The 17,560-nt window shown below is 31.3% G+C and overlaps 1 protein-coding gene across 3 annotated transcripts; it reads right to left on the minus strand.

Annotated features, from left to right (window-relative positions):
- Positions 1-594: 594 nt before the first annotated feature.
- LOC105788000 (beta-galactosidase 1) lies at positions 595-6,822 on the minus strand. Of its 3 annotated transcripts, XM_052625761.1 has the most exons (19): positions 6,287-6,822; positions 6,005-6,100; positions 5,786-5,898; positions 5,630-5,696; positions 5,344-5,436; positions 5,070-5,213; positions 4,522-4,610; positions 4,279-4,384; positions 4,099-4,186; positions 3,871-3,989; positions 3,616-3,780; positions 3,203-3,381; positions 2,938-3,047; positions 2,542-2,651; positions 2,338-2,448; positions 2,146-2,256; positions 1,757-1,962; positions 1,330-1,666; positions 595-1,167 (listed from the first exon to the last, which is right to left on the minus strand). In XM_052625761.1, the coding sequence occupies exons 1-19, from the start codon at positions 6,461-6,463 to the stop codon at positions 1,057-1,059; spliced, it is 2,532 nt and encodes an 843-aa protein (XP_052481721.1). In that variant the 5' UTR covers positions 6,464-6,822; the 3' UTR covers positions 595-1,056. The 3 variants fall into 3 exon arrangements, with proteins under 3 accessions (XP_052481721.1, XP_052481723.1, XP_052481725.1); XM_052625763.1 differs by lacking the exon at positions 595-1,167 and having other exon boundaries at positions 1,426-1,567; XM_052625765.1 differs by lacking the exons at positions 595-1,167; positions 1,330-1,666 and having other exon boundaries at positions 1,813-1,962; positions 2,153-2,256.
- Between the last annotated feature and the right edge of the window lie 10,738 nt (positions 6,823-17,560).

Below are 17,560 nucleotides of genomic sequence, written 5' to 3' on the forward strand. Positions count from 1 at the left end.
AAATTTAAGTATTTACAAATTTTTAAAGTAATTTTATAATTATTTTTAAAAAGAAAGGTATATATATAATTGATTTTTGGAAAGTAATAATTTTAAATTTGTAAGAGAGTGATAGTTTTAGAAAGAGTGGAAAGTTTTATTATAAGGAATGGATTTTTAATAATAAATAAAATATGACATAACTACTTTCAGGTATATAAGTATCTGATTTATAAAGTTTTTAAGTTTTTTTTTATTTTATTTTTATGTTTGTTTTATTGTTTATGTTCGAGGCTCGTGATTGTTCTTTTTAACAATATCATCTCCAAAATTCAATTCTCTTATCTTTTGATAATTTAATGTATCTTACCAATACACCCTACACTTGTGTTGATAATATCTAATTTTTTTCGTCAATTTAATAACTAATTAATTAGTAGTATAGATAAAACAATCTCTTTATATAAATCTATACATAAACTCCGTGATAAAATCGACTGAATTACATAGGCTATGTTGTCATAAGATATTAGCACACTCAACAACGAAAAAGTCGGATTAAAATATAGAAACCACATCACTGACCAAAATAAGTAAATGGAAGTTGAGACAATATGAAATAACTCTGATTTTATAATCTTCTCAATCTATTCTTACAAGAATTTAGGAATGAGCCAACTTGAGATTCGCTTCCCAAGAAATTAAAATGGATTACAAAAGGCAATACAAATTTACTAGATAGAAACTAGTGGCTTTTCTTTTCATGTCCTAAACAACTTAACAGTTGGATACAGACTCCGTGAACACTGTCTGCTCTATGCGCGACATGCTTTCTCCGAATTCTGTATATCATGCAGGAATAAACATTGTATATATATACATAGAGCTTATCTGCAATCAATTTTTGCGATCTAAACCGAGCTTTTTCCAAGTGGCGTGCTGTGTATTTGTACAACTTCACCCTGGAAAAGCTGAAAGAAATGCTTGTGAACCCAAAAAAGAGAAGAGCTGAATGACATGCTGGATTTGAGAGAATTGATAGACCATGTTTGTTTCATGTACTTCTGATGTGTTCCATCAGCTGCAAATGACCTCTACAGAGAGTTTCTTCATTACATTAGGACACGGGTCTCCTCCGAACATTTCGGGTGCTACCGTCACTGAGCAGAAGTTTTGCCCAACACACAGCTGCAAGGATGAGGTGATACAAGTAAATGTATATGAGCAATGAAACAAAGAGCTCTAAGAAAGGCAGCAACAACTAAAGTGCAGATGAAGTAAAGTTAACTTGGCCAGCAAATGTAGATGTCTAGTTACTTGCATATATGCAATAAGGCAAATGTAACATACCCTATTAAAAGCGTCATAAGAGTGATAAGCATGACAGCTTCCTTCGCGGTAGCTTCCACAGACCCCTTCTGGTGTTCCAAAGCTCACAAACTTTACCGCCGAGATTTTCTGCCCCATGTCACACTCTAAATGGACTTTTGGCCTTAGGGGTTTGTCAGCTTTACCAGAGGCGTGCATCTGGTAATTCATTAGGGTTGGTTGCCACTCATAGATATCGGCACAAACACTGTCGGTTTCTCTGCGAACCAAAGAAATAGCATTGGGGTCACCACCCCATTCCTCAATCACAACCAACAAATTCCCTGTTGGGTTGAGCCATGAACGAGGAACATGATACCTAAACATTATAGTATTATATCACTAGCCAATTTATCAACAATTCCTTGCTTTCAAGAGAAACTTCAAGCAGATTGGTTTGTTTACTTACCATCTTTGAGATGCTTCCTCACAATTAGTTCTACATTTGTTCTCATCATAAGTTCCAGCATAATTACAGACACTGCAATTTCCAGATGCTTTATATGCTGGCCAGTGGCGTCCAATGCTCTGTCCATTTATCCAAATCTGACCTTTTCCCATACTCCGCATATCTAAAGCCAATGGAGCATTTCCAGCTGGAGCATTGAAAGTTGTCTGCAAAATTAAAGAATGTCAACTAATGCAGACTGAAGGTGGCATTCACGTGCAGTTTCATTTCTTTTTTTGTTTTCGGTGAAAACACCATGCAATCAGAACTGTCAACAATAGCTTTCTTTATAGCTATAGGAATTAATAGAAACTGGTTTTATTAGTTTAGATGTATTTTGAGATATTTACTTTGTACCATGTCAGTGGCTGCCTTTGTGCCACTAACGACCCTTCTGCCCACTCAACAGATGAACTACCACTTAGAGAATGAAGATTCAATGCTTCCCCCTTAAGGCCAATCTGCAAGGGAATAAATAACCAAATAACTCACTAGCACATGAGGAAAACTTGAGAAGAAATACTAGCATGAAAGAGGAAGACCTTGTAAGACCATTTCTGCCACGAGAGATCTCTCCTTCCCTCATTGAGGCCATTCAGTGTAACCGGGCCAAGAACACCGGCATTCCATGTCTCAAAATGTGGACCAACGTTCTGCATTCAAACCAAATATTCAGTCAGTCAAAGAAACTCCAAAATCACAAGAGCAGAGAGGGAGAGAGAGAGGGAGGGAGGGAGAGAGCATACCGGAAGACCAACAGCAATGCTTAGAAGTGCAATTTTATTGATACCGGCTCTCATATTAACACCTTGGCTGAATGTTAGTTTCGGGAATTCTAGACTTCCATAAGAACTTCCTGACAGAATCAATTGGAGGGAAAAGGAAAAATATGAGGGAAAGAAATACTAATTATCTTTTAAACAATTAGATGGCGCAAATCTTCCAAATTTTTTTTGTGTATTTAACTTGAATAACCAAGCATTGTGATTTACATACTTTCCAATTCTTTCCCTTAATAGGCAACATGCTAGAACTCAACCTAAGTTGAAAGCTAAAAGTATGGCACTATATTTCCAGCAATTACTAAATATTGCTATCATCTGGACTGGTTCAAAACAAATTAGAACCAACGATAAGCTCACCTGATAGTTGCCCATTGACAAAAACATGCAAAGCATGGCCAGCTGATAAGATGGTAAGAATGGGAGATTTTCCATTCCTGAAGAATTCTTCATTGGGGTCAATCTCAATGCTGGGGATGGAAACAGTACATATAGAGCATTAGAAATTCAAATGCAAGTAATGGAAACAAGTCCAATGAATAGAAGAACTACTGGTTTGCAATAAATGTGTTGAATAAAGAATGGGATTGAGAATTGCAAAGAGATATTACTATTCACTACTTACTCTGTTGTGTACCACAAATAATCAGTCGAATCTCGGGTTGTATTTATCTGCTCCAACAGCCCAACCATTGTGAACGAACTGTCAGCATCAGAAGCTGTCTCTTCATTATATGCCTGCCAAGAGAATCCCCCATGCAGCGGAACAGGGACCATTTTCTTCCGTGCAATTTGGGCACCAACCTGTTATAAAATGTTTCTTATAATGTTGAAGTTACACTTATTTCGTACAGTCAACAGAAAAAGAAAAATCTTAGGTTGGTTGCTCTGGAATTAATTCTATGTAAAAGCTGCAATGTGGAAACCATCTAAATAATAGCATGCTGCAAGATGCTAGCCAGAAATCAGCCTAGCCACATAGTACTGCTGAAAACAGGAATAAAACTAGTTTCAAGTAAATCAAATCTTGCTTCTTACCCTTGCAGTGTTATACACAGTATTCTTGCAGTCAGGAAGAATGCTGATAGACCAAGGTGGCAGGTTGTAGTGCATGTCCCTAAAGGCAACTTTTGCAAATGATTTAGGGTCATAATTTGCAAGGAAAGCAGCACAACCTCCGGATTTATAGTTGAATACATGAGCCTGTATGTTTAGAATGGAATTTAAGTGTAAGTTTTGCAAACAAAACAATCCAAAGTAGGATCGAGGTTCATAAATATAAGTCATAGTAACCTCCTGATGGACTCCAAGTTGCATCACTGTGGGATCTCCAGATACTAATGCTGATTCACAGAGCTTTATCGCTCGATGCAAATCTTTCAAATGGCCCCACTTGGGTTGCCTCAATAGTCCTGCATGACAAGAACCAATTCTCCTTCAAAACAACCACAAGGACCTAATCCCTAAAAATACTTTCACTAAATATGAATGCTAAAAGGACCATTGATACTTTGTGCATACCGTATTCATCAAGAGGAGCATCATAATCATAGCTGGTAGCAATGAAAGGACCCCCAGCAGTTCGGCCAAAATTTGTTCCTCCATGATACTTACAGCACAAAAGACAAGTGTATGAGACTCACTCATCCAGTGATTTAAGTTGCTAAATTGAACAAAACATTAAAAAGAGACTTTAATTACCATATAATAATTAATGAACGATCCTCCTTTCTGTATAAACCTTGCAACTGAAAATGCCATGTCTTCAGCGGGTCTATAAGGAACTGCCCCCCCAAACTCAGTAAACCTAAACAGTAAAAAAATAAAAGTTAAAAAGAACCGTCAGCAAGGAGACACCCTTATCATCTAGTTAACCTGTAGTCCTTCCAAGCAAAGGAGAACAGCAAAAAGAAAAAAATCTGGTGTAGACAAAAATAGGCTTACCAGCCTGTCCAGGCTTCAGTCCACATCTTTGGTTTGTAGGCCTTGTTAGGCGAAAAGTAGTCGCAGTAGAAACCATTGCAGGTGTTAATCTGTTGGAAGAAAAAATAATAATAAATTGAAAGCTCAAAATGAATTCAAAAGAACACCTCATTGTGCACAGAAACACGTGATAAGATTAGATTATTCCAGTAACCAAAAAGTTCAACAAAAACTTAGAAACACCACTGCTTTGACATTTCCAAGCATTAAAAACGCATGTCACCGACACCACTAACCATGTAAGTCCAAATAGGCACAACACTAAATGATGAAAGGAACATGGTCATCCAGTCCAACAAGAATAAAATATACACTCTTAACATATAATACTAGGAAAGAGCAAAGCTGAGCCATGTGCAATGATGAATAATATATCATTAGACAACACACTGCTCAGCTCACTAGAAACCACACTAAGGAAGATCAAACATAATATGACTGGCCATTAAGATTGGATATGGAACATGACAAGATAAAGGTTAAAAGATAAATAGGCGTAATATACTCACAATAGGATCGGGTGCATCATCTTGCTTGCACATGACCCATGGGACACCAGTGCCTAGTCTCACAGCCATTTTGGCTGCCCAGTCGGTGTAAGCTTTACCAGGTTCTCCGATTTCATATTCCACCGGCCCGTATTCATTTTCAATCTGTCAAAAGTAGAAATTATAACTAAACACAAACAGATGGCTAATATCCATATCTTAAACCAAGAAAACTTAGAAAAAAGTGCCAGATCCAGAAATTAACTATAACTACATAATGTACCCATTGGCCTACCTGAGATAGAATAATAGGACCTCCTTGAGACTCGAATAACCTTTCTGCTTTCATCATATTCACAATCATTTTTGTAAATCTTCGCATTTGAGCCTTCATCATATCAATTTTGTAAGTATAAAATAAAAAATCCAGAACAGAAAGGGGGAAAACTTATCAAATTTATGATATATATATATATATATATATATATATATATATATATATCTCAAAAGATTAAACTAGAAAATAAAATTAAAAGAATAAAACGAAAAATATTAGACTGGAGTAGTGGAAATTGGCTAACCTTGAAAGGCCCATTGTTTGTTCTGAAATTGATACCGGGAATGTACTTGAGCCACACAGGAAAACCCCTGAAAAATTAAATAAAAACCATTGCTTGAGCTACACTTCATTTCGAATTCCTTCAGATTTTTGGAAAATAAAACCATTTTAACATTACCCAAAGTTCCACTCAGCACAGACATAAGGACCAATCCTCAGGTGAACATAGAGGCCAGCTTGCTTCACCAGCTTAATAAATTTGACCAAATCGTAGTTGCCTTCGAAATAATACTGAAGTAACAAAAAAATAAGTAAATTTCAGAAAATTTTATGCCATTAGCTCTATAAACCAAGGGAAAAGCTTCTTCTTCTTTTTCTAATGTTGCTTTTTCGTTACTTTGCCAGGAGCAGGCTCATGGCCATTCCAAAAAACATATGTCTGAATCACATCCAGCCCTCCTTCTTTAGCTTTCTGTATGAGATCTGGCCACATCTGTATAGAAAAAAAATACGTGTATGCAACAATGCATACAGAGAGAAGAAACTTTCAGAGCCTTGGATACACCCAGATGAAGAAATGCATCAAAATGCTAAAACTTGGGAGTTTTGAGGAAATAAAAAGAGACCAAAGAAGTAGATTTTGTAGCAAAAGAAAAAAAAGAGAGAGTAAAAGGTTCACCTCAGGTGAGCTTCTGGGGTAGTGAATGGATCCAGAAATGAGGATCCTTCTTTGGCCATTAATGGTGATAGCTTTACTGTCATAGGAAACAGTAGAAGAAACTGAACAAACCCAGGAAGCTAACAGAACAACCAACCAATAATTCCACATTACAGGAAACTTGGAGTTTGAATCCATGGCCAAAAAAAATGAACAACTGACCCTTTTGCTTACACAAAGCAATGCCCTTCTTTTTTGGCCTTAATTACACTTTATTTTATTCCCTCCTATCTAGAATGATTGAAGATGAAAGAGACGGAAAGAAAAGAAAAAGAAGAGAAAAAGGGGGACAATATTAAACAAAACAGCTAGCTCCTAGCTGGTTTAAAGTGTTGGATTTTGTCCAATTAAGGATCTTTCTTCTTCTTTTTTTCTCTTACATGAGAGACTTAACACATTGCAATGAGTGAAGAGAAAAATAAGGCTAAAGGCACACACATTATAGTGGGTTTCCTTTCTTTTAGTTTCTTTAGATTTGAAGATGCGATGACAGAGCCTCGATTTTTGCAAATGACGAAAGTGTTGGGCAGCTGCATATTATAAATATAGAAGACATGGGCATGGGGGGGCAAATGTGGGACCCTTTTTTGAAGGCCTTTTGACCCCACGCTTCGGCCCTCACTTTTCACACTTGGGCGGTGCTTTAATACTGCCAAGGCTCATTATAGTGATTTGATTAAAAATGTAAGAAATATAAAGCTCTGTTTTGCTTCGCAGTGCATAAAATCTGGCGTTCTTTCTTTCTACACTTTTTTATCCTAATTATTATGTTCCAACACAAAGGCTGTTTAATTCAGTTGATGTTCACAATTAAGATTTTCGCTTTTTATTTACTTTTACTAAATAGTATAAAAATCAAAAGAATGATTCTCAATAAAATTCAATTCATACAAATTTAAAACTTGCTCCTTCAATTTCTGTTGATGTGCATCCAGGTTCAAATTATTAAAAGTTACAGATCTAGAATGAACTTTGACAAATTAATATCCAAGTTTATTTGAATCTAAAGATCTATTTATTCGAGCTTATTCTAAATATTGTTTTAATATTATAAAATCTGTAATTGTTTAAAGAGAGATAGAGAAATGGTGGTTTCTTAATTTTTCTTGTTATCTCACAATAACTAAATCTCACTTTCTTTTTATCTCACAAATAACATCAAAGAAACGAGAGATTTACCTGTTATAAAATAACAAGAAAAACAAGTCATTTGTGATACCCTTCATTCATTCTGAAAGACAATTGGATATAGGGTGTCATATACATTGCATCAGTGACTCAAAATGAACGTACAAACAATATATAAATACAATTACGAATTTAAAACACGTTAGTCGATGCGTTGGCAGTTTGTGTATCAATATGCGGCCACGTTACAATTACTAGGCTAAAATATCAAAATACAATGCCATGTCTCGAGACATGTCACCATTGTTCCTGGATTTTAGCTTTAATATTTTATGTCTTCAGACATTGCACCCATGCCTCAAGACATGCACATACAATTTTACTCATCTTGTCTCGAGACATCTTCCTGTCTCATGGCAAGAACCCAAAAAGTGCAGAAAATGGCATTCAAGTCATGCAATCATGTGTCTAGTCATTACTAAACATATCAAACATAATTCCGAAAGTTATGCAAACAAACTTGGTATATCAAAACAAATTTAAAACATGAAATTTCATAATCTAGAACACACCAAATAAAAAATATAACCATGCAAGTAAAATGAAAAGCTAAAACATATTGCATGCTATTAATTTCTTCAACATAAAGCTAATATATGAATGTCTAAAGTTACCATGTAGCACTAGCACGTTTCAGAACCTCAAAATAACAAAAATCAACATCAAGTCCACAATAGGGTAATCAAATACCATAACTCAAAATCGTAGTACACGCCATACACTACTAAAAAACATAAAAGACTTTACGAACAATAATTACGCAGCTAAGATCCCACTAGATGATACTATCCAACACTTGATTCACTCTTGAATCACCTATAAGTTGGGCACAAAACAAAAATTTGCACGCTAAGCTTTCCTCAAAGCTCGGTGGTGCATACCAACAATGCAATAATATTATATATACCAACCAAATTAAAAGCATACTAACAATTAACATATCAATCATTTTAGCATAATTAAATGACATTTAACTTAAAAGTTTATAATCACTTCAACCATACACAACTATATGTACATTTATTCAAACACATTCCTCAAATAAGTACTATACAACACAAGTTCTCATATTGTAAATTAACTTCAAATCTCAGTAAATCATGTCACATATAAACATTATTCAACGTTTGCCCCCATTAAACAAATATGAAAGAAGAGATCCGAATACACATATAATCTTCCAAACACATTAAGCATCCTTCCAAACACACCAACTATGTGCAAAGCAAAATAATAAGCCATCTAATCACACCAAAATACTGCATATTAGTGCCATAATATAACCTTCTGGAATGCATAAGCAAGTCAACCCAAATACATCACATCACAAATGCAAATATCATATGACATGCCAACTATACTCAAAGTTTCATTCTAAATTATTTAATAGGACTTAATAACATAGATTCCATATTATTTGCTTGAGAAACATGACATTAGCATAACAAAACAATAGCATAACATATCAATAACCAACAATCAACAAGTAACTCAATGAATGTAATGACTTGAATTTCAATTGTGTTGAAAAATGCGGTTTCGAAACCTCATTCTCGTAAACCGAATCCATAAATATAAAATAAGAATACTTACAAAATTAATATAAATTATATTGAAATTCGATTAAGTAATTTAACCGAAAAAGTAGTTAATTGAGGCTCAGGGACTAAATTGTAAAAATTCAATCGCTATAGAACTTTAATCAGGAAAAGACTTGGGGACTATATAGCAATTATCCAAAAGACCAAAATAGTAAATAAACAAAAGTATAAGATAAGATAGTGGATTTTGATGATGATTTCCATTAAAGAGTAAATTATGATTAAACTGAGATTAATTAAACATAAAATATGATTAATTCAACTAATGAATCAAACTAATTAATCATTAATCGACTATATAAGCAAATAGATAGTGGAAAAAGATCAAAAATATCATCTTCTTCATTTACACCATCCACCATAGCTAAAGTAGAGAAGAAAGCTTTAAAAACCCTTGTTACATTCGACAATTAATTCAAGTAAGTCCCTAAGCCATTTTTCTTTGATTTTTAGAGATTTATGATTATGTTAGCTTGATTTAGCTAGCCCATGTATCAATTTGTTTAATTGTTGAGATTTTAATAAGTTGTCATTGTTGAAAAATTGATAAATTAGGCTTGAAATTGATAGAAATTAAGATTAGATAATGGTAATAACTAAATTGTAAAGCTTAATAAGCTTGGTTGTTAACTTTGTAACGTTAGGGACCAAATTGAATAAAGTGAAAACTAGTCATGAAATTATTATAGGAATAGAAAGTATAGGGTCCCTAATGAGTGAATGTGAAACCAAATTTTGACTCAATGCTAAATATCGAAAGATATGCAAATCTCGAGTTTAGGGACTAAATTAAATAAAATGAAACATATTGATACGGGGTTACGCACGGACCAAGATCGAGTTGCCAAGTCACGGGAAACTCCTACGAAAACCCTAAACAATCAGATCTGAAACGAAACAGAAAATTAAAAGATTAGAATTTTGAATTTCCAGATCTGAAATAAAATCCCAAAACAAAGAAAGAATCAAATTGAGAATAGAAATAAGTGTTAATAAGGGTTCTTGAAACCCTAAAGGAGATTCGATTACGCCCAATTGAACACCAAGATAGTTTTCCCAAATTTCAACAATCTAATTTCACCCAAAAGAGTATGGAAGAACCCTATAAATTGGGGATTTTGGGTTGATTCCTTAAGATAGAAAAAGGTGAAAACACAATAAGAACAGAAAATAAATTAGATAAAGATTCAAAGACAAGCGAAATAAAGAAAGAATTGACAGAAGAAATTAAAAGATAAGTCCTAAGAAGCCTTGAAATCCGAAAGATCTCACAACTCCTTCAAACGGCTCTAATCTCCTCCAAAGAATATCAATGGCAAGAAGAAGGTGAAGATGGCTCTCACAATCAAAAGATTGTTAAAACAACTTCTAAAGAAAACTCAAGAGAGAATTCTTGGAGAAAACTCAAAGAGAATTCGCACTTAAACAAATCGATATTTTGATATATTGAGAAGTTCTTTACAAGGTGGCTAGCCATGCCTTTAAATAGGCCTTATAACTAGTCCTAATCTAATTAGAAAACTAAAATAAAAAAACTCCTAATTATTTTAATATGGAAATTCACCAAGGGTCTTTATTTGGGACTCGAGACCGAATATTTACATAAAAATTAAACTAAGTAAAATAAATAAATAAAAATAAAACTTTACAACTTGGGCCACTTTGACAATTTGGCACGATTTTCAACTAAGTATGGGTGGATTTCTTGATTGGGCTTGGAATCTTCTTATTGGGCCTTGCCTTCAAGAATTTGGGCTTGTGATCCATCTCCTCATTGAAATTGAATCGTTGATGCTCATAACGGAGATCTAATGCGCTTTGGTGCAAGATTTGGTTTCTTGGACCAAGATTCCCAATATTTGAAATCTTGATTTTCCGTTCTTTCATGTACGCATCTAAGGCCTTGCTAACAAACTCCTGAATGGTCCCATTTAGTTTGGAACGCATTTGTCGGGCCTTTGATCTCGTATCACATATGATTGACTTTATATTTGAATATGAATTGGATGAAAATTGATATTTGATTATTTGATGTATTATTGTATGATAACATGTTTATTTTGCATATTTTACTTGTACAAACCAATTAAATCTTGAAATAATTCTTGCTAAATTAGTGATTTTGTGTTTAAATTTTGTCAGGAACGAAATTTGGATGTTTTAATTCAAAGGCAAGCAAAAAAGGATTAAATTAGAGTATGAGAAATAAAATAGGGGCCAAATAAAAAATTTGGAGACATTTAAGGGTTGATCAGATTTTTTTGACTTTGTAAAAGCCATATTTAGAAAAGAAAATCTGATATTTTATTTTATGTAATTAGTGGGTAGGTGGGTTAGCTAATTTTAGTATATGGATTGTGTATAAATAGGGTGTATGATGGTCTTGAAAGGATACACTTGACTCACTTGAATAGGCTGGAAATTGAATTGAAATTGTTTTTATTCTTCTTATTTCATGCGTCAATAGTTCATTTCATTTCCTTTTTCTTTGCAAATTTGGCTTAATTGCTTCCCAAATCCCTTTCCCTTTCCCTTTCCCTTTCCATCTTTCTCCGTTACCATTAAATCCACTTTCATAACCAACAAAGTATGATTAATTTCATGCTTCACTAAATTTTTAACTTAGCTTTAGGATGGTATTCTTTTCTGTCAAAAATCATGAGAAATGAATTCACACTAAAAATCTTTCATAACGGTATTCACCATCTCTCCGGAATATGGGAAAGTACAAATCTGTCCCTTATAGTTAGCTCGATTTCAACACAAAGTGCATGTTGGGTTGGAATCGTTTTGGTGTATAGTTGGGAAGACGAGTCGACCGTGCTGTATTCGAATTCCCGCAAACAAATTGGCGTGTCCTGGCTGGGTCATACTAGTGGGATTTTCGTCAAGGGAGATAGTGATCAGATTTAAATGTCCCATTCGGTTGAGGTCGTTAATCCGAGTTGGGTTCTTCAGAATGCAAGGCTTCCGGGGTCTTGAATTGAAAACGCGTGTATCACGATTAGACAATCGGTAATGGTTGATTTGCAAGTCGTACCAGAATCAGGTACGAAATGAAGAATTGACGGTTAGGACGTTCTTGATCGTTATAACTAACTTATGGTTTGAAAGAAAAATTTTATTTTCAAGGATCGATTTGGAAACCAAAATTCACCAAGTCTAAGGCAAATGCTTTATATTTTTGCTTACAAAATTCAAATCACTCTTTTATTTTATCTTATTTTCGATTAATATAATTGTTTATTTCTACTGTCTCACTTTTTCTAAACATTTTCACCTCCCCTAATTTATTTTGTTTGTTTACTTTTCAGCAAGTTCGTTTCGAGTCGCGGGCACAACTATTACTACGACTTAAATCCTGTTCACAAGAAAAAATGAATTTGGATAACAATAACCAATCCCTGTGGATAACAATAAACGTGTAATATACAATGAACATTATACACAAGCACATAATTCCAATACAAGTATTAAAATTTTCATTTCAAACCAACATTTAGCATAATTAACCATTTGAATTAACAAATTTACCTTTAGAAAGTATATGGAGTATATTGAATGTTTAGATTGCATTAACTGAATTGCCTAAACTTATGTTACTTTCTCTTTTCCCTTAGGTTTCAAAGTTCACCAACCTCCTAAACTTCAATTTTAATGCTGAAACAAAGCTTAAGGGCGTGTTTGATAAATTGAAATTTTAAATGCTAAAAAATTAAGTAATAATTTTTATTGCTAAATTTTATAAGTGTTAAATTTATATTAGAGAATTGTTTGGTAAACTAGTAAATATAAGTACTTAATATAATTATGTTGTTTGATAAAGGTAAATATTGATTTTAAAAATTATTTATTTTTAAGTTAGTCTTATTAATAGTTTTGGATAAAAATACATACAATAACTTGAATATGTCATTTTAAAAATTGTTTTAAATTTTAATAAAATAAAGTTAATTTAATATTTTTTAAATTAAGTGATAAGTAACTACCTACTTAATTATTTTATTCAACACTTTTTTGTTGAACATTTTATATTAAGTAAAAAATTAAAATCATTATCAAACACGTCTAAAATATTAAATGTTGAAAATTTTCAAAATTTTGTATGATTTATCAAAATAGAAAAGAATTAAAGATCCTAAATAAAATGAAATGATAGAATTTGATAAAAGTGAGATTCCCTTATTGCTTCCTAAATCCATTTTAGGGTACTCAACCAATCTTCCAACATGAAATCTAATTAATAATGATTAGAACTCAAAAGAACACAATCTCCACTCAGAATCTATAACTAAACTTAAATTTTCTCAACGCTTTTCTCTCTCTAGAATTCTCACTCTACCTCACTTAAAAATCCAACATAAATGGAAAAATTCAAGTAAGACTTGAAATCTAAAGAAAAGGTCTAAAAATCATTTTACTTTGTTGAAATTAAATGAATTTAATCAAGAATGAAAGCAAAATGTTTGAGAGAGACAATTGAATCCACAAATTTTTAAGTGTTTTCGTGAGACATTTGAGACATTTAATCACATTTCTACACTTGAGACATTTGCCCCAACAATACTCCATACCTCAAAACTCTATCTATTCAATTCTCCGTACTTGTTCTTGAAAACCGTTTTAACTTCTCGAAATGTCTCGGATTATTGCTTTCAACAAAGTACTAAATTTTCGACATTGAAAAATTTCAAGTCATTATAAAATCACCATTTCTCTTCTTCTTCTTCTTCTTTTTTAATATAATTTTAATATTTCTTTTACATTTTTTATAATTTAAAAATATGAACAAAAGAATGACTAGATTTAAATGAATTTTGGTGTCTATTTGTTCAACTTTCATTCTAGACTTAATTTTTTAATTAAAGTGGATCATTGCATCAGCATCACAATAGTTGTCACAGCAAGATTGTTAGCAGCTAATGACCAACTATTAAATCTAGCGATAAATGACTTAAGGAATTTTGTTAACTAAGCAAAATGTTTGGAGAGGTTTAGTTGAATTTTGTCAACTGGAAAGCTCAATTGGGAGTTTGTTATACTATTAAGCCTTTAACTTTTTTGATTAGGGTTGAGTTCAACTTCATTCCGTCGAGTTTCTTAGAATTTTTTAATCCAGTTTGATTTTTTTTCCTTTTTATACTAATTTTGAATTTTGAGTTTTTTAAATTTTATTTTCACAAAATAAGTTTTATTTTATGATTTGTAAAATTTTCAATGTTTTTTTCACAAATACTTTTAAAAAATATTTTTCAAGTAAATAAAAAAGGGTAAACTACTAAAATAGTCACTTTTGTTTATCTCAAGTTACATTTTAGTCACTTATGTTTGAAATATTACGTTTTAGTCACTTACATTAATGTGTTGTAACATTTTAGTCACTGAGCCGTTAACGGTATAACGGTAAGCTAACGTGACACGTTAAATTATCATTTCAAACAAAAATTTTAGGTTAAATTATATAATTGGTCCCCATATTTTTTCATTTTGAGTAATTTAATTTTTTTCTTTTATGTTCTTTATTTTCCATTATCTTCTGCTTCTCCCTCTGTTTTCCTCTCTTCTCCATCTCTATTTTCCACATAATTAATTCAAAGAAATGAGATTTCAAACATGACACATCTACAAAGTTGTTTCGCTTGAATGATCTAATAATTAATTCAAAGAATTGAGATTTCAAACATGAGACATATGCAAATTATGTCAAACAGTCAACTAAAAGTTACTTGTTAATGTGTATCATTTAACTATATGATGGATTTAAGGGCTTGGTTGCACAAAAATTATTTGAGGTAGCTTTTGAAACCGCCATTGGAATATGGGGAAGGGAGAAGGGAACATAAAAGAAAAAAAAGGAAAGTTAAAAAAACATAAAAGAGATGGAGAAGGGAGAAAAACAGAGGGAGAAGCAAAAGAGAATGGAAAATAAAAAAAAGAAGTTAAAAGAACATAAAAGAAAAAAAAGTTAAATTGCTCAAAATGAAAAAATATAGGTGCCAATTGTTTAATTTAACCTAAAATTTTTGTTTGAAATGATGATTTAACATGTCGTAAACAAAATGACTATTTTGACAATTTACCCAAATAAAAACATAAATAACTCTTATATAATATTTTGTTGAAAATAATTTTATATAATATTTTAAATATAAAATATTTATTTTTATATCATAAAATTAAAATTAATTATAAAATAAATAAAAATGAAATTGAGTGAAATTCAATTAACCATGATTTTTAACTTACCAAAAAGAAAGTCATTTAAATATCACTGGTTTGAATGGAGTTTGGATTTTCCTTTTAGCCGAAATCCTATTGGGATGTATAAATCATTAATTTAATTAGTTGGAGGCAATTTGGGGATGGTAATTAATTATTATCGACAGTTGCATGCACGTCTAGCATAGGCACGGGAAGGAATTATGATAAATGTGATAGGTTGGGGAAAACGTGTGTTATATTTGTCACACGGGATTGGTTTTGGTTTGGGAATTAAGGCCACACTAGCTTCCTATTTTTGACTTTTTTTTTAGTTTAATGCACTTAAATTGTCAATGGTTCACATGGTTTTATATATATAATGGATTTTTTTTAAAAAAAATTACAAAACTATAATAGATTTCAAATTATTTATAAAAAAAATGATGTGTTTTTCTAACATCAAGTTGTTAATTGCTTAAATAATCAATTAAGAATGAAATAGCTTGACTGTAGTGACCATTATGGCTCGGCATTGTAAAAATTGTGTCAAAACCATTTTTTGAAAACAAAAAAAATTTAGTTGTCGACTTTTAAAAAAACAAAAATTGGGAGTCGCCACCAATCTTTTATTGAGGTGTGATTGGATCACCTAAGAAAAAAGCTTTGGTCTACGAGTTTTAGAAAAATAGATTTCGGAGTTGGTTACGTACGAGGAAGGATTAGCACCCTCGTAAAGCCCAAAAATTGGTACCAAATTGATTAATTAATGCCTTAAAGTCGAGAGTTAAAAAAATGCGATCCTTAATTAAATTATTTATTAAGACTTTCTCATTTTGAAAAAAGAAGAAAAATATCACACCCAATGCGTTAGGGCACAACATTTTATTCTCTTCAAGATGAGTTAGTCCAGAAAACTCGTGTAATAAAGTTTAAGAAAATATCTAATTGTTTAAAATTTATGAAGAAATCGCAGCCTAATACGTTAGGGCACAATTTCCTAAAATCCCAAACATTCAATATTTCCTTTATTTTTCTTAAAATATCCTTGTCTCGAGAAATCAACATGTCACATCCAATACGTTAGGACACAACATATTGAATCCCCAATGACAAGTTTTATTTTGTTTGATTAAAGAGCAATTCTGAATTGTTAGATTTAACGAAGAAAAACGGAACCCAATACGTTAGGGCTCAATCTTCTCGAAAATCCTAAATACGAGTATTATCTCTATTTTGAAAAATTCCATTTTTAGATTCGAGTAAAAAGATGCCGTAATGTTATGTTGAATGTATGAATAGATGCCTCTTAAACAAAAATCAATAATAAATACAACAATTGCATAGAAATAATATGAATAAATAAATAAATAAAAATAATGACATGCAAAATATCAAATAAATGAGCAAAATAATAATAATAATAATAAAAAATATGAAAACATAAATTGATAAACAAATGATTGAAATAAACAAAAAATATAAAAATAAGAGACACATAACATATACATTGAAATTATGGAGGAAAAAACAAACACGTGATTTACATATAAAATTTTGGAATTATAAAATTTATACAAACAAAATACATAATACAATAAAGAAAATATATAAATATATATATAAATTATAAAATATGCGTTAAAAATATAAGTATGTATTTAAGTATTTTCAAAATAAAAACATAGATAAATACGTATATATATATATATATATATATATATATATATATAAAGATAAAAATAATTAATATAAAATAATTATATACATATATATAGATTATAAAAAAGATAATTACATATATATATATAAACAAATAATAATAATTACATATATTGAAATTAATTAATTTTAAAAATATATAAAAAAGTATGAAGAATAATATAAGAAAATATACGTATATACATATTTATCAAAGTAAAAAATAAAAGTATATATATATGTATATAAAAGTTATGCAAATAGAATAATAATAAAAATATATAAAATATGTATATGTATTTAAGACATTTAAAATATATACATATATATATTATAAAAGACATATGCGTGTATATATGTAGGTACAGAATAATAATATATAATATAATAATAATAATTAATATAATAAGAATGTAAAAATAATTAATTTAATAATAAATAACTAATAACAAATAGAGGACTAAATTGAAACAAAAGTAAAACATGTGGTTAAATTCAAAAGAAATAAAAAAAAGTTTAAACACATTTTGAAAAACAAGGGGGATCA

This window comes from Gossypium raimondii, chromosome 2 (assembly GCF_025698545.1).
Source record: "Gossypium raimondii isolate GPD5lz chromosome 2, ASM2569854v1, whole genome shotgun sequence".
NCBI lineage: Eukaryota > Viridiplantae > Streptophyta > Magnoliopsida > Malvales > Malvaceae > Gossypium > Gossypium raimondii.